At 34.4% G+C, this 26,768-nt stretch overlaps 2 protein-coding genes and 1 long non-coding RNA gene across 8 annotated transcripts; all 3 read left to right on the forward strand.

Annotated features, from left to right (window-relative positions):
- Positions 1-3,452: 3,452 nt before the first annotated feature.
- LOC125853763 (uncharacterized) lies at positions 3,453-10,127 on the forward strand. Of its 6 annotated transcripts, none has more exons than XR_007445214.1 (6): positions 3,453-3,557; positions 4,696-5,066; positions 5,182-5,750; positions 5,949-7,899; positions 8,362-8,607; positions 9,329-10,127. It is a non-coding gene; the product is annotated as an uncharacterized LOC125853763 (long non-coding RNA). The 6 variants fall into 6 exon arrangements; XR_007445216.1 differs by lacking the exon at positions 9,329-10,127 and having other exon boundaries at positions 8,362-8,443; positions 8,540-9,322; XR_007445212.1 differs by lacking the exon at positions 9,329-10,127 and having other exon boundaries at positions 5,949-6,783; positions 6,867-7,899; positions 8,362-9,322.
- A 3,149-nt stretch (positions 10,128-13,276) lies between these two features.
- On the forward strand, positions 13,277-17,529 carry LOC125876473 (ferric reduction oxidase 6-like). Its single transcript, XM_049557661.1, has 9 exons — positions 13,277-13,560; positions 13,638-13,731; positions 13,827-14,027; positions 15,018-15,252; positions 15,406-15,733; positions 15,816-16,092; positions 16,197-16,452; positions 16,541-16,973; positions 17,059-17,529. Exons 1-9 carry the CDS (start codon positions 13,329-13,331, stop codon positions 17,226-17,228), a joined length of 2,226 nt encoding a protein of 741 aa, XP_049413618.1. The 5' UTR covers positions 13,277-13,328; the 3' UTR covers positions 17,229-17,529.
- Positions 17,530-18,955: 1,426 nt separating this feature from the next.
- On the forward strand, positions 18,956-24,826 carry LOC125853900 (eukaryotic translation initiation factor 3 subunit C-like). Its single transcript, XM_049533659.1, has 4 exons — positions 18,956-19,073; positions 19,191-19,253; positions 19,500-21,299; positions 23,676-24,826. The coding sequence occupies exons 2-4, from the start codon at positions 19,230-19,232 to the stop codon at positions 24,618-24,620; spliced, it is 2,769 nt and encodes a 922-aa protein (XP_049389616.1). The 5' UTR covers positions 18,956-19,073; positions 19,191-19,229; the 3' UTR covers positions 24,621-24,826.
- Positions 24,827-26,768: the final 1,942 nt, after the last annotated feature.

Below are 26,768 nucleotides of genomic sequence, written 5' to 3' on the forward strand. Positions count from 1 at the left end.
TGACACCGGTCCAAAAACCGCCATGAACGCCGCCACCACCAAGCTCGAGAGAAACCCTAGATCCCCTCCCACGAGCATTTACACAAACCCACAAACAACATATCACATCCAAACCCTAATCCTTCCAAATTCATAGAGCTCTATACCACCCCTCCACCGATCACGATGTTGAAAATACTCCACCACACAAAGATCAAAACTTTGCATGCACACAGAATTCAATCAACCAAAATTGTGGAGAAATCGAGAGAGGAAAGTGCAATAAAGTCACTGGAAGAGAGAAGATTCAGACCCAAAGAGAATTTTTTTTCTCCTAGAACGAGAATTTAGGGGATTTTTTTAATGTTTGAAGTTTAGGGGAAAATTGAAAGAGGAAACTAAATAATAGGATATATCTCAGAGGAAATTGGGTGGGTATTGGTTTATGGGGCGGATAGTTGGGTTATGGGTTAAAAAAAAGGGTCAAACGGGTAGTTCAATAGGATTAAGACACGTGTAAGAAATTAGGGATCCGTTAGTGAGAGGAGTATGTGTGTACCTATAATTGGACAGCAGGGGCTTATGTGGACAGAAAGTATAACGGAGGGCATAGACGTACCATTTATTAAAGTTCGGGGGTAAATCCGTCCCTTCTCCCTTTTTTGTTTCATTTTTCTTCAATGGTTTCTCAATGATATTGATACCGATGCTTTGACTAATTCAAATTCATAAAAAGCTATTCTTTTCCAGGATTTTTCATATTAGGAATTGAAATCGAGACTGATTTTCTTTCTCTTTTCAAAAAATAAAATAAAATTTGTAATTTGATTGACCAAAACAAAAAAAAAACACTTGTAATTTGATTCGAGCAGTGAATTAAAAAAAGAAAAATAACTTTCATATAACATAAATATCATATTTGTATGTTATAGTTATAGTTTGCATAATTGTGCTTCATAACAATTTTTATATTTATTATGGAGCTTTTGATTTGTATAATTCGCTACAAACATCCAATTTTATACAAATTGTTCAGTTTTGTATAAATTCATTTAGATATTGTAATTCGTATAATAAGATTTGTATTTGTATAATTATAAGTGTATAGGACGAAAATATATGTATTTGTATTTTTATATACACTTTTCTCTCGCTTTAAATAAACACAAACACATTTTATACCAAAATGTATAAAATGACTAATTGTATATCGAATCAAATATTTGCTGCGAATTACAATTAAAATAAACTATGGCAATAACATTTAATCTGAATTAATAGTTTGTTATTTCATACAATTTTTCCTTATTTTATTCCACTTGAGAGGTGGAATAAAATAATCAAATAATTATAATCTCTAGACTATAATTTCATAATAACTTTATTTGCGACCAAACGATATCTAACCGTTTTGTAAAAATCATCTATTTACCAAAAATATTTAATTTTTTTAAAACATACTTAAAAAAATGTTGCGTGTGTTATGGTTAATCTATATCTATATTACCTTAAAAGTATGAACTCTTAATTTAAATGTTAAATTACTATTATATCCTTAACTTAGATTGTGACTTTTTCGATGATTTGTGACTTTTTTGATAAGTTATGACTTTTTTCGGAAGGTTGTGATTTTTCGATGAGTTGTGACTTTCCCAAATAATTATGACTTTTTCAATAAGTTGTGATTTTTCCAAAGGGTTGTGACTTTCAAAAGTTCACGACTTTTCTGATAAGACACAAAAATACTTGTTCATACCACCCTTTGTTGACTATAAATATAGGGGCTTCCTCTTATTTTTTTCAACCACAATTTTTTTTAATCTTCTACTCTTATTTTTCTTCTTGCATTTTAAAAGATTTCATGAGATTTATTGTCATTGAGTTAGTTCGAATAAGGCTGTAAGTGATTCCTTTGCTCTTAGTATATGTTGATTACTGTCAAGTTTGTAAGTGGAAAGAAGGATTTCTTTTTGGTGAAAAAAAAATGTACATTTTCGTCGGTGTTTTACTTGTGTCAAATAGTTGTATGACAGCTTGGTGTTGCCTTTTCTGCAATAATTTATCATATCAAAATTAAATCAATTGCTAATAGTGGTCCATTTGTAACTTGCTAAGTACATGGTTGTGGTGTTAACTCCCCTTTGATGATATGCTTCAATGTTCTACCAACAATAGAAGAATTACGCAAAAATAGGAGAAATTTTATTATGAGGATTACAAGAAATGTATCTATGTTTTTCCTTCATTCAATATTTCTCTTGTGTCTCTACGTTGCATTTTGTACCTTCACATTTTCTCTTCTTTTTTAACTATTTGTGAAGGAACACACCATCATTATTATTGTCAAAATGCGGTTGTCTTTACCTCCCCTTTTTATAGTGATCTTTGATGTTTGAGTAAATTGCCTTGTTTTGTTTCGTCAGAGTTGTTGACTGATGAACTTCTAGATTGGCACTACCGAAAGGCCATCAATTTTCATAATATATACATTAGTATGTAATGTTCCAATATATAAAGTTAACATGATGTAGTCTAAATTCATTATGTTTTTTTTTTTTTACAATTTCTCATGTGATGTAAATATATGCTTTTGAACATCTTTTTTCAAAATTATTAAACTTCTCAAGAGTTAAAAATGGTCATGATTTGTTCTTTTGATGTTCAAGACAAAATAATGACTTTATTTATCAATGTGATTTAGAATGTTAGAAAGTTTGCTTCAAAATAGTTATTATTATATAAACATTGCCTTTTTGTTTTACTTATTTACTATTTCTTAATACTACAGTATTTTAGACGAAGAAAAGCTCATACATATATATATATATATATATATATAGGATAGGTATTTGTATTTAGATTAAAGTTTTATATATGTCACAAATATATTATCAAGTTAACAAGATCTTCTAACTTTAAAATATATTATTTAATTCTAACTTCAACATATATTATTTTAAATTAGTTCTAAAAAATAAAATATAGTTGTTTTCTTCACATGTTCATATGACATTTGAACAGTTTAACGAGAAATACACGTGCAAACACATCTGATTAGATGACAAGAAAAATACACAACAAATATCGTCTATAAGGTAATATTATTGAGATACGTCAATTACATGATTGAACCTCAACAAATTGAAATAAATATATGCATTTAGCTAATAAAATTTTCATTGATCATCTTCATAGGTTCGCGTGAATAAGAGATATATATAATGATCCACATTGAACATTCACATAAAAATCTGCAATATTATTTTGTGCAAAGCTTATTATTCAAATTTTCGCTTAAATAAATAATATTATTTACTATAACATATATTTTCTGAATTGGTAATCACGTGCAACGCACGTGCCAAAAAACTAGTAATTAAAAAAATAAATAGTACTTAATTTTTTCAGGAAAGAAAGTGAAAAGCGCGTCATAAATTAAAAGGTTACCGTTTTAAACTTAAAACGAATAGTTCTCCGCCTTCTATAATCTCTCTCTATATATAAGTAATGGGAAAGCAGAATTTTAAGAACAGAACATAGCGAGAATGAGAAGTGGTTTACTTGTTTCTTGATTAAAGGTTAGGAGTTTATTTTGATAATCGAAGTTTGTTCAATTTCTGTTAATCCCATGTTGATATACTTGTTTCTTGATTTAATTGTTCAGTTTCTTGTTTCCAGGATGACGGGAACATGAATTTATTTATAAAATCCAAGTTTTAATCAGTTTCACATTCTGAAGTTCTTGGGTTAGAATTGCACTACTTGTTAACTTTACTTTATATATCAATTCCATTTACTTTTGCCCAATTTTGATGCCCTACTTTTACTAGTAACAAAAGAAAAAGAAAGATTTATTTTCAAGATTTCACAATATTTGTTAATAATGTTTGTAGTTATGATCTTTCTTGAGTTGAATCTACTTTTACTAGTAACAAAACAAAAAAAAAAGATTTATTTTCAAGATTTCACTATATTTGTTAATAATGTTTGTAGTTATGATCTTTCTTGAGTTGTATCTACTTTGGATCATCTACTATTACTGCCTGCCATCAAGATTTATCACAAACTCTATACTTTACTTTCTTGAGATACTTGTCAAGATTTCACAATATTTGTTAATAATCTTTGTAGTTATGATCTTTCTTGAGTCGTATCTACTTTTGGATCATCTACCACTATTTCCTGCCATCAAGATTTATCACAAACTCTAGACTTTGCTTTATTGAGATACTTGTCAAGATTTATCTGTCAAGATTTCACAATATTTGTTAATAATCTTTGTAGTTAGGATCTTTCTTGAGTTGTATCTACTTTTTTATCATCTACTATTATTGCCTGCCATCAAGATTTATCACAAACTCTAGACTTAGCTTCCTTGTCAAGATTTATCCACTCAATCTGTTGGTTTTCTGTCACCAATTAGAGAAGTAACGTTAGTTATGTCTTGATAATTAGGTTTTGACATAACAAAACAAGTTAAATGTTTGTAATTCAATAGCTTTCTTTTATGGTGTTTTCATGTAAAATCGGCTAACCATCCTTCAAATCTAATGTTATCGTCGTATGCAGGTACGACAACTGTATTTGCTACTTGTGTAGATTTCATGGAGAATTAGTGAAGCCTTATGATACAAGTAGATTTGGGTATTATAGTCTGCTTTACATTCTTATTCCTTCGTCATAGGGTAACCTCTTGGCCTTCTGATTGTCTTGCAGTTGGATATTCTCATATAAAATCAATATTGGGGCATCCTGCATCCTCTTAGATGGTTGACAAAAGCATCATGGCATATGATTTCACTGCCTACTCATGAGATGTTCCACACTTTATTACAAGCCATCAACACTTGTCACCTACTCTACAGTTTGCTTCCTTACGTACTTGTCAATACACACTAGATCCACTCGATTTGTTGGTATGGAGTCATGGCCTCACCAATTTTCTTATGCTACTTTTTTCAACACTGCCACTTCAGAAGACTGCTCAACTGATCATTATAACTATTAAAGAAGTAATGTTTATTTATGTCTGGATAATTACAAGTCCCACAAAATACCTTTCAAAGTTTTGGTATAGCTATATTAGAGTAAGTTATCTTAGCCTTCTCCCTTTATTTTCCTATTATTTCTTTTTCTTTTTCACTTTCCATGGTTGATTGAGTTCACTCATGCATGTTTCTATTTTTCTATGTTGTTTTCTAGAACACCTGTGCTATAGAATTCAACAAAATTTGCTGTCAGAAAGATGGCAATTTTAGTGTGTACAAAATGCTATGTTAATACAGGCGCTCAAAAGTATGGAAACCATTGCTAGAAGTTATGAACCATTGGTGTAGCTATGTAAGATATATAGCTCCCTTCTGTTCCCTTTCTTTTATTTACTTTTATCCTTTCATATTTGATTAAGCATTTTCAGTTGTACACAATTCTATTAGTGTATGTTGTTTTTGTATAGGTCCTACAGAATTCAGAAAAGTTTGCTATAAAGAAGAAAACAAGTCTAGGATGTATACTGCTGGGTGATCCAAGTAGAAAATTCTTCACAGAGACAAATAGTTGTTTTAGGTGTTTGGCTTTCCCAGAGAAAGTTCCCTTCTCCCTTCATTTTCCTTTTCTATTATAAACCTTTTCTTTTCTGTTTTTTTGTTCTCTTTCCATGGTTGATTCAGCTTCATACAATTGTGATTCTCTCAGCTGTTTCAGGTGTTTTTGCCCATGCCTGTTTCACAGGTGCTCCAAGTGGTACAACCATCGCTAGAAGCTACAGAAAGGTATTGCCATAAAAAAAACAAGTTGAATAGTGATTCAAGGTATTCTTTGCAGAACAAGTTTTTTTTAAAAAAAAAAAAAAAAAAATTGGTCTTGGCCTTCTTCCTTTATTTTCTTTTATTTTTTTTAATTTTTTTTTCGGTTTCCATGGCTTTTCATATTAATATATGTTGTTTGCATGGCTTTTTCCTGTGCTACAGAGTTCAACAAAATTTGCTGTCAGAAAGATGGCAAATTTATTAGGTAAATCAAGACAGGTGCTCAAAGTATGGAAACCATTGCTAGAAGTTATGAACCATTGGCGTAGTGATGTAAGATATATAGCTCCCTTTTGTTCCCTTTCTTTTATTTACTTTTATCTTTCCATATTTGATTAAGCTTTTTCACTTGCACACAATTCTATTAGTGTATGTAGTTTTCTTGTAGGTCCCGCAGAATTCAGAAAAGTTTGCTATAGAGAAGAAAACAAGTCTAGGATGTATACTGCTGGGTGGATCCAAGTAGAAAAATCATCAGAGAGACAAATAGTTGTTTTAGGTTTTTGGCTTTCCCAGAGAAAGTTTCCTTCTCCCTTCACTTCCCTTTTCTATTATTTACCTTTTCTTTTTCTGTTTTCTTGTTCTCTTTCCATGGTTGATTCAGCTTCATGGAATTGTGATTCTCTCAACTGTTTCAGCCTTTCAGGTATTTTTGCCCATGCCCGTTTCACAAGTGCTCCAAGTGGTACAACCATCGCTTGAAGCTCCAGAAAGGTATTGCCATAAAAAAAAAGTTGAATAGTGGTTCAAGGTATTCTTTCGTAGAGTAAGTTGTCTTGGCCTTCTTCCTTTATTTCCTTTTTTTCTGTTTCCGTGGCTTTTCCTATTAATAAATGTTGTTTGCATAGAACACCGGTGCCATAGAGTTGAGAAGGTTTGCTTTCAAGAAAACAGATCTAGAATGTACTGAACTGCTAGTACGGACAGGTGCTCCATCGAAGCTAGGAACTGTGGCCAAGCTATTGGTATAGATATGTGAGAGATATAGCCATTTCAGGTATGGCTTTGTCAGAAAAAGTTATCTTAGTGTTTGCCCTTCAGTTTCCTCCTAGTTTATTACTTCTTCTCTTTCCATTTTAGGTGTTTCCATTTGGATCGTTCCTCCTCTCTATTGCATTTGAAGCAATTGTTTGGTGTTAAAATTTCAATATAACTTCACATGTTTATTGATACTCTTTGGACTCTACTGACATCAACTTAATGGGGATACTGTTCTTTGTGGTATTGATGTCTTAAAACTTTGTATGGAGATGTGCTTGTTCTATCCGATCTCATTCTCGATGTCATGGTCTCTGTTGGTTTGATTTGTGCTTAATTGTTACTTTGTAATTGGGTTATACAGTAACATTATGCTTGGTGCTGCAGTGTCGAAAAAGAGCCCTCTTCAGAACTTACTACTTGGGCTTAGGTTTGCTCACATGTCTTCCATAACTAGCTAAACCTTTCATGGGCTTTTTAATTTTTCACCTCCCAAATTGCTTTCTGCAGCATTATGATAGACATGGGCATTATGACTTTCTATTAAAAAAAATGTACATTGTGAATTCCTGTGCTAGTTCATATGTTCCAGTACTGTATGGACATTGAGAAAATCTTTGGAAAGACATTGGATGGGCTTTAGCAGAGATGGAAGGCGTTTGAAGGAAGCTCTTCAAACTGTGAAGAGCGAGGAGGTTGGCAACAAGCAACATGGATGATATGGCTTGAACCCTATGTGAAATGTGAAAACATGTACAATAAGCTAGGTTTCCATGGCGGTCAGGCATGCCATATTACACTTTTTCAAGTGGAGTTCAATTTCTTTCTATCTTTTAGCACATTTCCTCTTCAGCTGAATTTATTTGCAGTGTAAATTTTCCAGAGTTATGAATCATTCCTTGCCTTTTGCAACGTGATATGTGAAACCGTGACAAGAAGCTAAATTTCCTTGGTAGTCAGGTGTGTCCTATCATGCTTTCTCTGGTGGAATTCACTATCTTTCTTTTTGCAAATTGCCTCTTCAGCTGGAATTATTTGCAGTAAAAGCTCCAAGATTTGTAAAGCACTCCTTGCCTTTTGCAACTTGAATATGGGGACATGGTTATCTTTTAAAAATTGCCTTGAAATAGAAGTTGTAAGTAGTTCCACTTTCTTGAAATTCCTTCACATTTTAAGTGCTTGCGCAGACTATAGGTATATATATGTTACGCCTGGAGTTTTAGATATTTGATTGAACCACAATGCATGTTAATTTCCTTTTATTCACTAGTCGAGAGAAGAAAAAAATGCGATTTCTTCATTTGCTTTTAACTTCCAAAGTCTTTGTCTTTTATCTAGTTATGAGTTTTCTACGTAATAGTAATATCCATGTGGTTGGCTTCCTCTCCATCTAGAACCTGAGGAGGGATGAGTTCAGTTTCTAGTTGTCTACTTATGGATCATGTAATCACTGTCCCATTTCCTTTGAATTAGTTATTTTTGCTGTTTACTTCTTCAATTATGCATGATTCTTCAATGTGCTTTCTTTTCTGATTGACCTTTAGTTTGATGAATGTCTCTTACTTGCAAAAGATGTCTCGTGTTAATCATGTTTCAGGGTCAGTACTACTCTTTTTGCAATTGACGTACAGAGGTTGGTGGGCCAAAGTTAGCCTTATGCTGTCAAATGCTATCTTCATGTAACCCCCTTTATCACATCACATGAACATCTTCTCCTCTATTATTATCTTAATATACCGAAAAAGAAAATGGCACTTATCAATAACCTTTACAAGGCCTTCAAAGAGGCAAGCATCTAACTGATGATCAATGAGCATCTAGAGGACTGAATTATTATTTTTAGGTATGCCTCCCTTTATCTTCCATGTATCATACTGTATAATCCTCTTTGAATGCATTTGGCAGCGTTTACTTTCTTAATTGACTTCCAAAGCATAAATTGTTCTTAGTAAGGCTATTAATGTTCTGCAAACCAGGTAGACTAGTCTATTCTATGAATGAGTCTTCGTGATTTTGAAAACATAGATGAGAAATCTGATGCCAATTCTTGGTTTCGGGATTTTGAGTATTTTTTCACTTCGTTCCTTTTAGATACAATCAGTTAATGTGTTTAATTGTTCGTAGACTACTGACCCTTTAAACATGATATCATTGCATCCATACTCACAAATTTCCCAAGTGGTCAGGCATTGTTCTTGATGTTTATGAAAAGACTATGTTATATTTATTTATGGCTGTATTTTAGTTTGTCAATCTTATGTTTCTCAAATCTGCTAGGATGAAATTAAAGGAATATCCCCTCATAATTAGAAATATCAATGGTTGATACTGTTAAGCAAGGAGTCAAGAAGAAAACAGTTGTAGGATGAACAAACATCTATGCTAAGAAAAAGGTGCTTTAAGTATGATAATCAACTTTAGAAGCTATGGACAAGCTATTGGCCTCAAGTTTTGACTTTCTCAAAGAAAATTATCTTAGCCTTGTCTCATTGGTTTTCTTCTTTTCATAATGAATTAAGTTTCACTCACACATAATTCTTTTAGAGTATGTTGTTTTCTTGTAGGTCCCGCAGAATTCAGAAAAGAAACCAAGTCTAGGATGTATACTGCTGGGTAATCCAAGTAGAAAAATCATCACAGAGACAAATAGTTGTTTCAGGTGTTTGGTTTTCCCAGAGAAAGTTTCCTTCTCCCTTCACTTTCCTTTTCTGTTATTTACCCTTTCTTTTTCTGTTTTCTTGTTCTCTTTCCATGGTTTAATACTATGTTCATTTCGAACCAGATACCACTTGAAACTAATAACTCTTAAGAGTCTAGATTCAGTAAGTTTCACTGTCCTTTGTTTTATGGTGGTTTCATGTAAAATCTGCTAACATCCTTTGAATCTAATGTTATCATCATGCAGGTACATAAATTATATTTGCTGTGTGTGCAGAGATCACAGAGAGATAAATGTAGCTTTTGGTATTATGGTATGTTTTACATTCTTATTCTGTCCTCATATGGTAACATCTTCGCCTTTTGGTCGTCTTGCAGTTGAACATTCTCATCTATAACTAATATTGGAGCATCCTCCTTATTGTTTGACAATAGCATCTTTGTGTATGATGTCACTGCTTGATTATGAGATGTTCTGCCACTTCCATTGCAAGCCATCAACACTTATCTCAAATCTACATTTTGCTTCCTCATAATACTTGCCAGTACATACTGGATCCACCCAATCTGTTGGTATTCTGTCATGGCCTCACCAATTTTATTGTGTTACTTTTTTCCCTACAACAACTTAAGAGGAGAAGACAGTTTAACAGATCATTATTGTAATACTAGAAGTGATGGCTTATGATATCACCGCCTGCTTATGGGAAGCCATTAATACTTACCATGTATATCCTTACTCCTTGCCCTTATTGTACTTGTCTCTTCACTCACACATGTTTCTGCTTTTCTGTATTGTTCTCCTAGAACTCCTATGCTACAGAGTTTCGCAAAATTTGTTTTCAAGATAGGTGCTCCGAGGATGACAACTGTTGCTGAAAGTTATTGGCATAACGATGAAGATATATACCCCTTTCAAATATTGGCTTTGTAACGAAAAGTTATCCTAGCCTTTTCCTTAGCATCCCTTTTTAATTTATTTTACTTTTTTTTCTTTCCATGTTTGATTAAGCTATTTCACTCACTTATAATTGTATTGGTGTATGTTGTTTTCTTAGGAATAATGGTGCCAGAATTCAGCAAAAATTTGCTGTCAAGGAAAGAGAAAAAACTTCAGCGTACAAACTGCGATGTTAAGAAACAGATCGCTACAAGTAGTACGTACAAATTACAATCATGGCAAATTAAGATATATTGCCGTTTCAGGTATTGACTTTCCCGGAGAAAGTTATCTTATCCTTCTCCCTTCAATTTCCTTACTTCTATTTACCCTTTGTCTCATTGTTTACTTTTAGTCTTTCTGTGGTCAATTAAGCTTCACTTACAAGGGATTTTACTATCGTCTGTTATTCCCCTGGAATTCATGTGCTAGTTCATATGTTCTAGTAGCAGTAACAACAAAAAGACTCATATTTTGTGTAAGGATCGATTTGATGTGATCGCATTGTTACTTGAATATTTTCTTCTCATTTTGTCTTTATTTATTATTTAGTAATTTTATTTTATCATTTACCATATCTTTTAATAGTAACTCTACCTTATACCTTAGTTTTTTTTTTAGATTTATCATTCAAATTATGGATGTGTGACATTATGTAACGACGGAGAACAATATAGTATATCCAAACTTTGTATTCATTAAGACAATACGTTATGATACAACACATTATGAGGTAATTTATATTTTGATTTTGTAAATTGACAAATAATATTAATTTGAGACATATTTTTAATACCGTGAACAAGTAATATGAGATGAAGACGGTGTGAAAGGGACAGTGAAACAGAAAATACAGCATAAGATTCCTCAAATATATGTTTGATGTCCTTACAAATGGACCTATTCTGTTGCTGATGTTGAATTTGGGTGAGGAATGAGTGACTCTAGTTTATTCTTTCAGAAAATGTCACAATCAATTTGCTCACATCACATTATTTGAGTAGTTTTACGTTAATAAATACTGATTTCAAATGCACCATTTTATTCCTCCATCATTTTCTGTATAGTTATTTGCACACTTCCAAGAAATTAGGGATCATAAAAAAATTGTGTTTTTAGCAACTAACTGTAGGATATCTTTAGGCTATGGAAGGGCCACGCCATTGTTTTTTTTTATGGTTTTATTTGATTATTTCACAATTTGAAAATTATATGAGGTGAAAATTTTCCAATGACTTTTGGCTATCTGTATGGGTTAGGTAGATGCATAAAAGTGAGAAATCTTAAATATTTTGGAACAAGTATAAGATAATTCACACATAATATTACAGAAAAGAAATAAATATAAAGTATAGTATAAGTGTGTTTTGTTTTAATGGAAGTTATTTTTCATGATTTTCTTTTGAAAAATATGTTTCGATGATTGAAACCTATTTTAGGGGGGAAATATAAGTAAAATTTAATTTCCTCTGCTTCAAAAAAATGTTTTTTTTTTTGTAATATTTTAATTTGAATTTTTCATGTGACATTTAAAATTGCAAGATCAAAAGACATTTTCATACATGTAACATAACTTTAATTTAGGACCACATTGAAAAGTATTTTTTTATTTTCTTAAACTTCATCTTAGACCATTCTTTTTTAACGTGTTTAGATGAAATATTTGTTTACGGGAGATTAATAATAATGTAATTGACTTATTTAAATGTTTTTAAGTACTTTTGTAATTTTGAATATTAAAGCGGTCTAGAAATTATGAAATTTCAATCTTACCTGGATTAGACCTCAATTTAAGACTTTCCTTTATTTTGACTTTTTAATTTTACAAAGAGAAGTACTTTTATTCAGTTTTGTCAATCCTGATGGAGGAATTGATGGTCGAAAGACGAAAATCATACGAATATTTTTTTTATTTTTCAAATTGGCGCCTTTTATTTACTCGGCAAAAAGAAAGACGCAAATGTTTACTGGAAATCTGCGGACGAGCAAATTTTTTACTCCTATTTTGGAAAGGGCAAATTCGGGAAGAAATTTTGAATTATGAAAGTGAGTGTTTCTTTAGTTACTAGTAGTAATTTACTACGGTAATATTTGTGGGTTTGGTAGGGGACTAGTTGTTGAAGAATTTGTTCCACCAGAGAAAAAAACAAAAAAAAAATCTAAGTCATTAACAAGTACCTATATATGACCACACATAACAATATGATTTTAGGAAGAGAGTACGTATATTTTGTTTCAATCTTTATATTATTAAGAGATTGTTTCTTTAGATTATCGATTCAAAAATTAAAATATACAGCTTCTTTTAACTATAGATTATATGTCGAAATTATCAACTTTACTTTTCATTGTAACGAAATTACCCTTTCATCTTTTACTTTGGAAGTAAGGAAAGGAAAGCTTAAACGTTTCTTTTTGTTAGACCGACAACACAATCTTTTAATGAGATCCCACATGGCATTTTTAATATATTTGATGAACTTTTAATATAAGAACATAATTCAAATAAAAGTTGATGAATTTTATAACATCTCAAGTTTCAAACATATTTTACTAGTGAAAAACACAGAATCTGAAACAAATAAATGAATAATTCAAGCTCATCATCACCATTCACCGTTGACACTTGTGACTAAAGTCATCATTTTCTCCCTTTTGTTCTAAAATTTGTTGAACGTACTGTAAAAAACTACTAAAGACTAATAAAGTATGGTCCATGTCTCCATGATTAAATGTTATACTACCTCGTATTTCTCGATGAATACAAAGTATTTATCTTCTCCCAGGCTAATTTTTGAGTGGTCCAATTTTCTGTGGCCTAATTTCTGCCAGATTTCAGCTTAAAATTCTGTACATACCCATATTGAATGTTGATGCCTTTGGTTTCTTCTATAACCTTTTTGTATATATTGGTAACTACTTTAGGTGTGTTTTGATATAGGCTAATAAAGTTTAAAGATTCTAAAATGGGTGAACTCTCAAGCCAAGAACCTCTTCTTTTGAAAAAAGATGATGAATTTGATTATCTCAATAAGACGCCACTTTTGGTATCATCAACAAAGTTGATTCTCAAAGTAGTAATGTGGGTGACTTTTATTACATGGGCTGCTTTTATTTTCTTGTTGCCTACAAAATTCACTAATGAACTTTTTGGGACAATTGTTAGAGCCACCAAAGGATCTATTTTTGGGACAGCAGGTTTTTTCATAACTTGAAAGTTTATTGCTTTTATTGTTTACAATTTGTTAGTAATTTCAGTTTCTATTGGATTACAGGCAGCACATCCTTGATATTCAGTTTCCCAATTATCCTGATTGCATTTCTTGCAATTATTCGTCTCGTTGTCGTGGGTGAAGATCAACCTCAAATGTATGTGTGTGTGTGCGTGTATCTGCTAGCTTGATTATAAGAACATCATGTTATATTTGAACTGTGAACTCATATAGAATTTTTAATTGTTGTAGCAAGAAGGCTGGAAAAGGTCCAAATTTTAGATTATGGACATTCCCTGTGCTGGTGGATGGACCATTTGGGGTTGTTACAGCTGCGGAAATGATTGGCGTTATAATCTTCTCAGTGTACATCGTATGGGCTGTAGTTATGTATAGTATACAGAATGTTGACCTCTTATCTATGTATCATTTACCAGACATGAAAGAGAGAAGGTAATTCTGTCACCATGATCATATATGTTACCTGCTTGTGTGTTTTTTCTGTGTAATCGAAGAGAAAAGGTATCTGCTGCTTGATTAAGGCCTATTGCTGTCTATAACTTAGACCATGTTATTCTTTCTGGCTTGGAAAAATGATCATCTTTTCAGAGAACTAGTTACCTTAATCCTAACAAATATTCACGTATGTCTGAGTTATATAATTCGTTATTCGTTCTCCAAAGGAACTATAGTTATTTCACATAATTTTGCATCTTTTTGGACTTCAACTGCTCTACATTCAGAAATGTTTCAATCCAATACACCCTTAATTCAAATTTGGTCTTTCTTTCAACTTCTGTTCTTATATTATCTTCTTATACAGTAGCTCTTAGTTCTCCAGAATTCTGGAAGTACTGAAACTCTCTTCTCAAATTATTGACAATTCCAATTTACTGAAACAGGAACTAAACATGGTGTCAAAGCCTGCTTAAAGATTTTGTTCTATTCTTCAACCAGAATTTAGACTCGACCTACTGACATAATGAAATATATCCTAGCTTTTGATGTTTATATATGTCCCCCTCTAATGAAAACAAACTGATTTAGGTCAGTTGAGCACAGTTAACTTTCTGCATCACTAGCTAATTTCAGGCTATTTTGCGTATTCGTTTCATTTTAGTCACTTCACTGATTTAAATGATCTTTTAAATTCATTTGCTGCACGTTATCTAGTCCGACTGGTGTTAAATCGGGAATAACAGATGGATTTTCTCTTTGTTTTCTATGTCCTCGCTTCTTTGTCACCTAATTTGTAAATTGTGCATCTGTTAAATCTAAAAATAATTCCATGTGAAAATGTTTCGAAGTGACTGGATAGTAACAATTACAGCCACATAGTGCTTATCTCAGACTTAGAACCAGTCCATAGTTGTTGGATTGAAGGTTTTCTTTTTCCACAGCTTCTGCTTCATTGACTAATATATGTTGTGGTAATATTTTCAGTGGTAAGTTGCTGGAGCTGACAGGTCTCCGTTTTGGATTCATTGGATTAATCTGCTTAGCGTTTTTGTTTCTGCCTGTTGCACGTGGTTCAGTTCTTCTTCGAGCTATAGATATCCCTTTTGAACATGCCACTAGATATCATGTTTGGCTGGGACATCTTACTATGGCTATTTTTAGCCTTCATGGTCTATTCTATATTATTGGCTGGGCAATTCAAGGGAGACTTTTGGAAGAAGTGAGTTCTAAAACTGAAAGTTTCATTTATCTTGCCCATAGAGATTCCTTTTATTTGTGTGCCGTATACTAGGACCTTCACCATTTTTATTAATGTTAATGGAGAGTAATCAATGAAGGGAGACTTAGACTTTGTCGATTTTGTTTACTGCAGCTAGTCGGCTGGAAAAACATAGGAATAGCCAATCTTCCAGGAGTTATCAGCCTTTTAGCTGGTTTATTGATGTGGGTGACTTCACTTCCCGGAGTAAGGAGAAATAACTTTGAGCTGTTCTTCTATACACACCAATTGTATGTGGTGTTTGTGGTGTTCCTGGCTTTGCATGTTGGTGATTTCGTCTTCATGATGGCTGGAGCTGGGATCTTCCTGTTCATGCTTGATCGGTTCCTTAGATTCTTCCAGTCACGAAAGACAGTTGACATACTTTCAGCCACATGCTTTCCTTGTGGAACCGTTGAACTCGTTATTTCAAAACCTGCAAGTAAGAATAAATCTTTGACTCAACTGATTTCCTCACTGCTGCATTTTCCAGTGATTCTAACACTTCTTCCCTCACGATATAGATTTACATTACAACGCCCTTGGCTGGATATTCTTACAAATACGCGAGTTGTCCTGGCTGCAGTGGCACCCTTTCAGTGTCTCTTCTAGTCCCCTTGATGGCAAACATCATCTTGCAATTCTCATAAAGGTTCTTGGAGATTGGACTGAAAAACTGAAGGGAAACATCTTGAATCTTTCTGTAGAACAATCTGAGACGGAGCCTCTTTTGCAGCATAACAGGAAATTAACAGCTTCTGTTGAAGGTCCTTATGGACATGAGTCACCATACCACTTAACGTATGTAAATCCGCTGCAATATCTGTTGAATATTCAATTTATTGGTTTTTCAGTTATTAAGTCGTTGAGTAATTAATTGCCTTGATGCATGTTTCTCCTCTCAGGTATGAAAATCTCATTTTGGTAGCAGGTGGAATTGGAATTTCCCCCTTTCTAGCTATCCTGAGTGATATCCTCCACCGTATCAACGATAGTTTGCCTTGCCTGCCAAGAAATATATTAATAGTATGGGCTATCAAAAATTCAGATGAGCTTCCACTTCTTGAGACAGTTGACATGGAAGCAATCTGTCCACTTTTCTCTGATAAACTGAATCTTGAGATTCAAACATATGTGACGCGGGAATCGCAGCCTTCATTGGTAATTGGTTTCTGCCTATTTTCATTTTGTTTATGTATCATCACCCCATTTATATGTGTTGCTAATTATTACTTCATTTTTCCCTCAGGAGGAGGGCAAAACACCCAAAGCAATGCACCACTCCTCAATCTCCCCTGGCTTCAACGGATGTCGAATGTCTGGTTTGGTTGGTACTGGACATGTCGTATGGTCTGGATTATATGTCATAGTATCAACCATAGGGTTTGTGATCACTGTAGCATTGCTGGACATTTTCTACATAAATCCATTCAATATAACTTACTGGTGGTACAAGGGGCTTTTGTTGATTGGATGCATGACTGCAAGTATTCTTATATTTGGGGGTCTCGTTATCGCTTTATGGCATCTTTGGGAAAGGAAAACCTCATCAAAGGAGGAACCACAGGACGCCACAAAGAAAGGTGACATCTTGCAGCAGAATGAAGCCTCTTTACACAGGAACTTTGGAGAGGCTCGATATGTTAATAATATTCGATATGGTCAAAGACCGGATTTCCAAGGTATGAACAGCGTTTGAACTTTACAAGGTCCTTATGCTTCTCCTTTGTTTTCTTGAAAATGTTTTTGAACTTTTTTATTCTGCAGAGATATTTGGATCACATGCAAAGAGTTGGGGAAGTGTAGATATTGGTGTGATTGTGTGTGGTCCTCCTACTCTTCAGTCCAGTGTTGCTAAAGAGTGCAGAAGCCAGAACTTGAAGAGAAGAGGTCATCAGGCTATTTTCCATTTCAACAGCCACAGTTTTGACCTCTAGATGACCCCAGTAAACATGGGCGGAGCTAGATAGGGTACATAAAAAAGGGGTTCATCTGAACCCCTTTCGTCGATGTTCTTATGTTTATTCCTTCATATTCTAGCTCCGTTAATGCCAGTAAGTATCCGATAGCTCATATAAGGAGTACTTTTTACTGCTCTAATGAGAAAAAAAAAAAGGATCATATCAGCTAGTTTATCTCTGATCCTTGTAGCATGTATCTGGTATCTGCAGTAAGCATCTTGTACATTTTCAATTGTTGTAAATGCAGCTTTAAAAATATACATATATAACAATATCACCTATACTTCTAGTAACTACATAAGCCTGCTGCCTATTATCAATGAAAATTTCTGAATTCCATACCATTTGTCAGTGCCTTATCTCTAAATAGCCGTCTATCCAGCTGCTTAAACTAAAAATAGCCCATATAGTAGCATAATCCACGTATAATATCGCAGAATCTCTACTTCATTGGACCAATGAGAATGTTTTATCTATGCATACATCTGTCCAATAACAGATCAATTTGTACAATGGAAAAGACCTCCAACATGAATTACAAATAGTGAAACTGAAAAGACCTTGTAAAATAGACTTGTTTGGTTTGGGCAATTCAATGTTGATAATGAATGACAAAGGATTGGGTGACTCTGGTAACTCTTTGGGTTAGACATTGACATCAAATTTTTAATACCACACAAATTTCAGTTTTTTGTAGTCTCAATTTATTCATCATCCATTTTTCATTTTGTCTTCACTTTTCAGACCGTTATCATTGATAACAACATTTGAAAACACATACCAAAATAATTAGGTCCATGCTAGACCGAAAAATTTAAAAGAATATAAAGAAGTGTGCTATAGATTATAAAATAAAGAGCGAGCACCAAAACAAACCTAAATTATTTTAATTTCATGTCTGAACTATTGAGAATGTGAATTTTCTTCTTGAACTATCACCTAATGGATAGCAAAACACATTATAAAGAGTACAACATCTTTCAATTTTGAGTAATTGGTTCTGCAAATTTATTTGTGCTTTTTTGTTGGTTATAAATTCAATGAATAAGAGTGATTCTTTTAAATAACTTATATCAACAATCGGTATATATGAAATACGAATTCGTATAAAATGATGTTGAACTTTATAATAGTCTAATATTCGGTCTTCAAACTGAAATTACATGTCATTGATACTATGCATACACAATAGATAATATGTATACAACTACAACATGTATCAATGTGTTTTAATGAAGGTGTTTTTTTTTTTTGATGTACACATGAGTAGTTGCGCAATATACTATGTATATAACTAAAATATAATTTTTATATACATATTGGAATTATTGTATACATCAACTAAATTTACACGTAATTCATTATGAATCATATAACATTTTTTTTACGTATAAATAATGCAATTGCAACTATAATTGTTATTACTAATATTCTTACAGATATAAGGAAAATATAATATATGTATACATACCACAATTACTATACATATCAACTAAATTTACACGTCAATATATAAATAAAATGCATATATGTAGCATATTAATTTGTTTATGTTTACCTTATGTACTTAACAATTACAATTATTGTTAATATTCTTTTATTATTTGGCTAATTATTGTCATACTATTAGACATAGAATTTGTATATATTTACGATTAAAAAGTTACCAAAGTAGGACTTGTAGTGGTCCTTTTATAATAGGCCCAAAAACGAGTCGGCCCAAACCCTTATCATCTTCTAGGGTTCTTACTGGAAAATTTCATTCCCTCTTCATTCATTCTCCTCTACAACCTTAGCGTAAACCACAGTTCCAACTTACAGGTTCGATCTCTTCTCCTTCAATATTTAGTCGCTTGTATATTGTTGAATCTTGCTAGCGTAAAACAAATTTATTTGATAATTTATCCTCAATTTTGAATTTATTTTGTGTAATTGCAGCTTATTCTATCTCTGTTTCTTTAAGAACTTGTTGAAGATATGGCGTCCCGTTTTTGGACTCAGGTAACTTACTTTTCAAATAATTCTATGTGTTTTTTTTTGAGTATTTTCACTGGATAAGGATTTAGGTTTTTTGTTTGGTGTTTGGATAAGTAACAAAATCTATGGACGAAATGGAGGTGCTGTGAATGAGTGATTTGTTTTTTAACGTGGTTGTCTGTTTTGCATAGTCCTTATTGCCTAAAACCCTAAACTATGGTTCGGTTAGGAAATGTGTAATCTGATTTGGTTCATACATGATATTTGCAGGGTGATAGTGATACGGAAGAGGAGGAGGAGAGTGATTACGAGCTGGAGGATGATGCGCCAGCTGAAAATCCAGATGCACCGTCTGGGCCTGGGTCAAGATATCTTGCAGCTGATGACAGCGACAGTGATGAATCGGATGGACAGAAGCGAGTTGTCCGGTCAGCCAAGGATAAGCGTTTTGAGGAGTTGTCAGCTACAGTTGATCAGATGAAGAATGCTATGAAGATTAATGACTGGGTTAGCTTGCAGGAGAGCTTTGACAAGATTAATAAGCAGCTGGAGAAGGTCATGCGCATTACAGAATCAATTAAACCACCAAATCTCTATATCAAAGCTCTAGTGATGCTGGAGGATTTCTTGAATCAGGCGTTGGCCAATAAGGAGACTAGGAAGAAGATGAGTAGTAGTAATGCTAAAGCCTTGAATTCAATGAAACAGAAACTGAAAAAGAATAATAAGCAGTATGAGGAGTTGATTAATAAGTATAGGGAAAATCCTCCTGTGAGCGAGGAGGAGGGTGGTGATGATGAAGAGTCAGAAGAGGAAGAAGAAGAGGACGGAGAGGACTTTGAGGAGGACCCAACAAAGATTGCAGCTGCATCTGATGATGATAATGATGATGATAGTGATGATCCGGACAGGCCAGATAATAGGTGGGAGAGGATGCTGAACAAGAAAGACAAACTTCTGGATAAACAGTTCAAGGATCCAAGTCAAATCACATGGGAGACAGTCAACAAGAAGTTCAAGGAAATCGTTGCTGCTAGGGGTAGAAAGGGGACTGGAAAGATGGAATTGGTTGAACAGCTCACCTTCTTGACCAAGGTGGCCAAGACTCCAGCACAGAAGCTTGAAATTCTGTTTGGTGTTGTGTCTGCCCAGTTTGATATTAATCCAGGTCTCAGTGGACACATGCCTATAAATGTGTGGAAAAAGTGTTTGCAGAATATGCTTACCATCCTTGATGTTTTGACCCAATACCCAAACATTGTGGTTGATGACATGGTGGAGCCTGATGAAAATGAGACCCAGAAAGGAGCAGACCACTCAGGGACTATAAGAATCTGGGGAAATTTGGTTGCCTTTGTTGAAAGGATAGATGTAGAGTTTTTCAAGAGCTTGCAGGTAATTGATCCACATACCAGCCAGTATGTTGAGAGGCTGAGAGATGAGCCATTGTTTTTGGTTCTTGCTCAAAATGTCCAGCGTTATTTAGAACAGATGGGCGACTATAAGGGCGCTGCCAAAGTGGCTCTTAAACAGGTTGAATTCATCTATTATAAACCGCAAGGAGTGTATGATGCTATGAGGAAGTTGGCTGAGCTCACAGAAGGTGGAGAGGCAGAGTCTGTAGAAGAAAACAAAGTGGTTGAGGAGAGTAGAGGTCCAACTGCATTTATTGCAACTCCTGAGCTTGTGCCTAGGAAACCTGCTTTTGAAGAGAACAGCAGGACATTGATGGACAGTCTCGTTTCTCTCATATATAAATATGGAGATGAACGAACCAAGGCCCGTGCAATGCTCTGTGATATATATCACCATGCTATCTTGGATGAGTTTTCAACATCCCGTGACTTGTTATTGATGAGTCACTTGCAGGAAAATATCCAGCACATGGACATTTCAACTCAGATACTTTTTAATAGAGCCATGGCTCAACTTGGGCTCTGTGCGTTCAGGATGGCACTTGTTGCAGAAGCGCATGGTTGCCTTGCTGAACTCTATTCTGCTGGCAGGGTGAAGGAGTTACTTGCGCAAGGTGTCTCCCAAAGCCGATATCATGAGAAGACCCCAGAACAGGTATCTTCCTGAAACTGTTCTTTGTTTGGTCTTTTATGTAAGAAATTTATTCTTATTTCATACCATTTTGTGTTGCTAGAATATTATGTTTTGAGATTAGTTTCTTTATTGAGCTTCGTAATTGTATCTGGCTTGTAGCTTGTATCTATTTTAGAGTGTTCGTTTGGCCAGTGTATTGCCACAATTTGTGTAGTCACATAGTAGGGGAGAAGGACGGTTAAAGATCTTGACAGTTCTTCAGTCACACAGTAGGGGAGGAGGAGAGAAGAAATAGTCTATAGAAAGATGTAGGGAGCGTCAAAAGATCTTTTTTGGTTAACGTGTACTGTTGTAATGAAGAGATACCCTTTTTTGATAGCTAGACAGATCGGATAGAGGAAAAGACACTGCATAAAATCTGTCATCTAGCAATCTTTGTTTTTTAAAATCTGGTAACTTTTGTATTAAAGTTACTTAGTTAGTACTGGAAAATCCATAATTACATATAGAGGAAAGAAAATAAATTCTAAATGGAGGCCACAATCCTAAACTGACTCTTAAGACATCTTGGAGTATTTCAGTCTCATTTGAATAAACCTTTGTACACCAAAAGTAGAATAACAATATATAATTGTGTTTGATCTTCTGCACATTATTACTCCCATCTTCAAAATATCTGGCATTTCTTTCTCTCCATAGTCCATCAATACATGCTGGGATAATCCTCCATCTAAGTCTGTTTCTGGCCCCAACTGAACATAGTGTCAACAATCTTATAAGGCAGTGCCCATGAGATGCCTGTGAGATTGATAAAAATCTTCCACAGTTGATCAGTGATGTTACAATGTAAAAAAGATGTCTTAACTGTCTCAGCATCCATTCCTCATTAAAAAACCACTTTGAACATTGAGGAATTTTCCTCTTTTTTTTTTTTTGATGACAAGGGAAACCCTCAGCCGCTACCCTTTGGGTGTGCACAGGATAAAACCCCCGCTCCTATGCAATAGCTCGCAAACCACATAGGAGAGGTAACCCGCCTGGTGTGACGAGCTTGACCCAGAAGGCAAACCCCTTGCTTTCGCTAGCAAGGGGTTTCGAACTTGAGACCTCCAACATGGAAGTTCCAAACTCAAACCAAGGGGTTTCCTCTTTGATAGATTATCATGAGTTAGAACAGCCTCATTAGGTATAAGCCAAGTGAAACAGGCCACTTTGTGAGGCACTTTGATTTTCCAGATGTGTTTCCAAGGCGAGTTAGTGATCTGTGGTTTAGCTTGATTTCAATTCTTGTATCCCACCTTCACCTTCAATATATACCTTTGCTATCTCCATTCCACCATAAACAATCCACTCCAATTTGTATTCCGTGAAAAGTTTCCAAATGCTTTTATATACTTCAGTCTATTTTGGAATCTCCCAGCCATTCAAGAGTCTTGTGTTGATGTTGGGCGAGAGCATAGATGTCAGGGAATAAAACTTGTATCCTGACAAGACCCATCCACTTGTCTGCCCAAAAAAGTGTCTTGTGCCATTGTCAACCTTGATAATAGACTGACTCCTGAGGAATGGCCAATAAGACCTAATAGATCTCCAGAGGCTAACACCATAAGGTGTAGTAACTTCTTTAGAAACCCAGTTGTCCAACTCCTCATATTTTGTTTTGATTACACTACATTTAAGAGTTTGAGATTCCTGGGAATATCTCCATTGCAATTTCACTTTAGGAGCTTTGCTCTAGTTCTTAAGGTTCTCGATACCTAATTCACCTTGACTTTTGCTTCTGATAATGTTCTTCCATTTACTTGATTCACAAGTCCTCAGCATCCTCTCTACGCGCTTCTAAAGCATTATGATAAGGCGGGTAGAAGTTGTTACCTTCTTATGCTGACTATGTTCTTTATTGAAACTTTGAGATAGATCTCTAAAAAAGGGAAGAGATCAAAACAAACTCTAAAGCCTTCAGTCTGTCCAGTGAATCCATCTTGCTGTATCAGGTGCCCTTACACAGTAGTGAAGTCAAATATGACACTTATGGAGTTGTGAAGTTTTACTTATTGTTTTTTGTTATTAAATGTGTGACTTGAACATCTTTGAATTGGAACAGTTGTTATTGTTTTGTGTTCCCCATTTGATAGAAGGAACTCATGAAAAATGGGTTATTAGTGAGAACTATCCAAAAAGGGTAATAATCAATTATTTTCTTTGTCAATGATAGAGCAATCAAATATTACAGTTGTGGAGTTATAAACAGATTTGGATGTGTGTTTTAACAATCAAAATGTGTTACCTATACTTGAATAACTTAGGATTAGATCATTTGTTATTTATTTTGCTTTCTCCACATTTGGTGAGCGGGGAACCTGCCCCTTCTAAACAATACATATTGAACACTGTTAGGAGCGGATGGAGAGGAGGCGTCAGATGCCCTACCATATGCATATAAATCTTGAGCTTCTTGAGGCTGTCCATCTGACATGTGCAATGCTTCTTGAAGTGCCAAACATGGCAGCTAATAGCCATGACATGAAGCGCAGGGTCATAAGCAAAACATTCCGGAGATTGCTTGAAATTAGTGAGAGGCAAACTTTCACTGGTCCACCTGAAAATGTGAGGGATCATGTCATGGCAGCGACAAGGTCCCTCAGGCAAGGAGACTTTCAGAAGGCTTTTGATGTTATAAACTCCCTTGATGTGTGGAGGCTGCTTCGCAACAAGGATAGTGTTCTGGAGATGCTTAGAGGCAAAATAAAGGAAGAGTCACTGAGGACCTACCTTTTCACATATTCTGCTTCTTATAATTCTCTGAGTTTGGATCAGGTTGCAGGGATGTTTGACCTTTCAGATTCTCAGATCCATAGCATCGTGAGCAAAATGATGATTTCTGAGGAGCTTCATGCAAGCTGGGATCAACCATCCCGATGCATGGTCTTTCATGATGTTGAGCATACAAGATTGCAGGCTTTGGCATTCCAGTTGACAGAAAAGCTGTCAGTTTTAGCAGAAAGTAATGAAAGAGCAACAGAATCGAGGATTGGTGGTGGTGCATTGGAGGGCCTTCCCCCGAGGCGCAGGGATGGCCAGGATTATGCTGCTGCAGCTGCAGGTGGTGGTAGATGGCAGGACTTCTCCTTCTCACAAGGCAGGCAAGGTGGTAGTGGTGGCCGAACAGGGTATGTAGGTGGTAGATCAACTTCTGGTCAAACATCAAGGGACCGTACTAATCAGGCACGAGGGACTCTCGGTGGTCAAGGTTCAAGATATCAGAGTGGTACAACTTCCAGGGGAAGCCAGATGGATGGATCAGGTCGCATGGTTAATCTTAACAGAGGGGGTCGTTCTTAGAGAACCGCGCACAAATTTTTTGCATAGAGAGAATCACATAACTTGAGGGTTCCTGATTGTAGTAGAATTTACAGCTTTCTTTGTTTCATAAACCAAGTTCCATTGTGCTACATTTGTTTTCCGACTTTCTAGCATCTTTTGGCTGTTGCACTGCTTTTCTCATTTAATGACATTCATGAAGTTGGGTACATTCCTTTTAAATTTAATTTGCAATGAATATTAGCTCGTAGTAGATACACATTTCACCTTCAAAGTTTTCTTTTTTTAGTCTTTGCTAGATGTTGCTGCACAAATCTGGTTAAGTGGCTTACTGTCTTCTTCTCCCAATATATGTTCATTGATCAGCAAAGTCGATAGTTAGCAGTTGCTAAATTTTCTTTTCAGAGAGTAAACATTGCAGTCTGGATAATTCAGTTTATACAGTACTATATAACATTTGATAGGAGGGAAGAAAGTAATAGTTAGCAGTTGCTAAATTTTCTTTTCACTGTTGAGTGTTGTCCCAAGTCGAATTTCAAGTTCATTGAACCATCAAATGCACATTTCACAGAAGTGGGTGGGCTCTTGATGACCAGGTTGAGCACATGAAATTCTGGGCTCTTAGATTGGCATAAGGCCCACCATGTTGAATCATTTTCACTGACCAAAAGAGGAACCCGGTACATAACGTTTATGGACAATAGTAATAAAACAAAAAAGGGAAGAATTGAGAAAGAATACATTTAATGAATAGTCTGAATAATGAAGATTGGGGATTAATTTTGAAATATTCAACATGGAGAAGAGACCAATAAATAGTAATGGACAAAAAATAAAAAGAAAAGTCAATTGCAACTAAACCATACTTCCATCCAGCTAAAGAAAAAAGACAATCAATACCGACACAGCACATGATGATGACTTTGTATCACATGCAGCCGCGTCATTATCTTTTATTTATTCTTGTAAGAGAAATAAATCGTGGAGTAAAAGTGAGTTGTCAACATTTGCAAACTAAACATGATATGATATGCATTGGCCTAACACATTTATAGACACGGATCTCTTCTTTTGGTTTACTGTATTTTATAAAATAAAAAAATGTCTATTACTTGTTATAAATCTTACAAGCAAAGCGTTGTCAAAAGTAATTTTTATTATATCAAACTTCTATGTATGTAGGTTAAGAATCGTAGTGGGGGCCTACTTTATTTAATTTCAACAGAAAAAACATGCCTTTTCCATCTACAAAGTGCAAACAAACAAAAAAAAGAGATAATTTTAACAATTTTATTACTAAATCATAATTATTATTTTTTCGTTAAGTGAAGTAAGGATATGATTTTCCTTGAAAACAACAACTTCTACTGTGGAGATTCTATTATAGAGACAGAAAAACCAGACTCCATAAATCATAAAATTAGTGGGGAATGGGGATGTAATGTAGGAGTAGGATTTTTGTGTTACTGTCTTTTCCCAGACCAAGTTATTATTAAAAGAATCATTTTTATAAAAAATATTCGGACAATTTTATTATCATCTTTCATATTCTGTCTCTTTGAATATGGTGTGGCTAAGAATACTACCCAATATGTCAGCTGGTTCCCTCTTTGAAATTACACTTTAGCCCCTCCATCTGTTAGTTGTTAGGTATGAAAATAATAGCAAAAAGCCTTGAAGTGAAAGTCAACTAAATTAAGCAATCCCACTGAATAAAATGAGTTTATTAAAAAAAACTACCAAACTTTTAATACTATGTTATTGAGCCATAATTTTCTCTTGCACCATGCATCTTTTTATTATTATTATTTTGCAAACTTTCATTAGCTATCTTTGAATGTGCAATAGCTTACAAATTATACAAATAACTATGACTCATGAATAATAACATTTGATGAAATATGTATTTATTAACAAGTATTAACTCGCTGGTAAACACTCTTCATTTTCAACCTTAACATTATAAGTTCCAGCTTATTTTGTCTCCAACGGCTAATATATACTTTAGGAAATTAGGAAGGAAAACACCATTACAGAGGATTGGCATTGGACAGGTTGTCATTGTCCATTAGCTGTTTTGTCAGTGTCATCAACTACTACTTTTTTTTGTGTGTGTATATATTTTTCTTCTGCATTACTTCACTCTTTGTTTTCTTTTTCTGAAGTTAG

The sequence above is a fragment of the Solanum stenotomum genome, chromosome 1 (assembly GCF_019186545.1).
Source record: "Solanum stenotomum isolate F172 chromosome 1, ASM1918654v1, whole genome shotgun sequence".
Lineage (NCBI taxonomy): Eukaryota > Viridiplantae > Streptophyta > Magnoliopsida > Solanales > Solanaceae > Solanum > Solanum stenotomum.

What these genes read in the sequence shown, in the direction of transcription:
- LOC125853900 (XM_049533659.1), top strand. Translation starts at nt 19,230, where the DNA reads ATGGCGTCCCGTTTTTGGACTCAG. An exon ending in CGTCCCGTTTTTGGACTCAG is followed by an intron (nt 19,254 to 19,499) that starts GTAACTTACTTT and finishes TGATATTTGCAG; the next exon opens with GGTGATAGTGATACGGAAGA. An exon ending in ATGAGAAGACCCCAGAACAG is followed by an intron (nt 21,300 to 23,675) that starts GTATCTTCCTGA and finishes GAACACTGTTAG; the next exon opens with GAGCGGATGGAGAGGAGGCG.
- LOC125876473 (XM_049557661.1), top strand. Translation starts at nt 13,329, where the DNA reads ATGGGTGAACTCTCAAGCCAAGAACCTCTTCTTTTGAAAAAAGATGAT. An exon ending in ATCTATTTTTGGGACAGCAG is followed by an intron (nt 13,561 to 13,637) that starts GTTTTTTCATAA and finishes ATTGGATTACAG; the next exon opens with GCAGCACATCCTTGATATTC. An exon ending in GGGAATCGCAGCCTTCATTG is followed by an intron (nt 16,453 to 16,540) that starts GTAATTGGTTTC and finishes TTTTTCCCTCAG; the next exon opens with GAGGAGGGCAAAACACCCAA.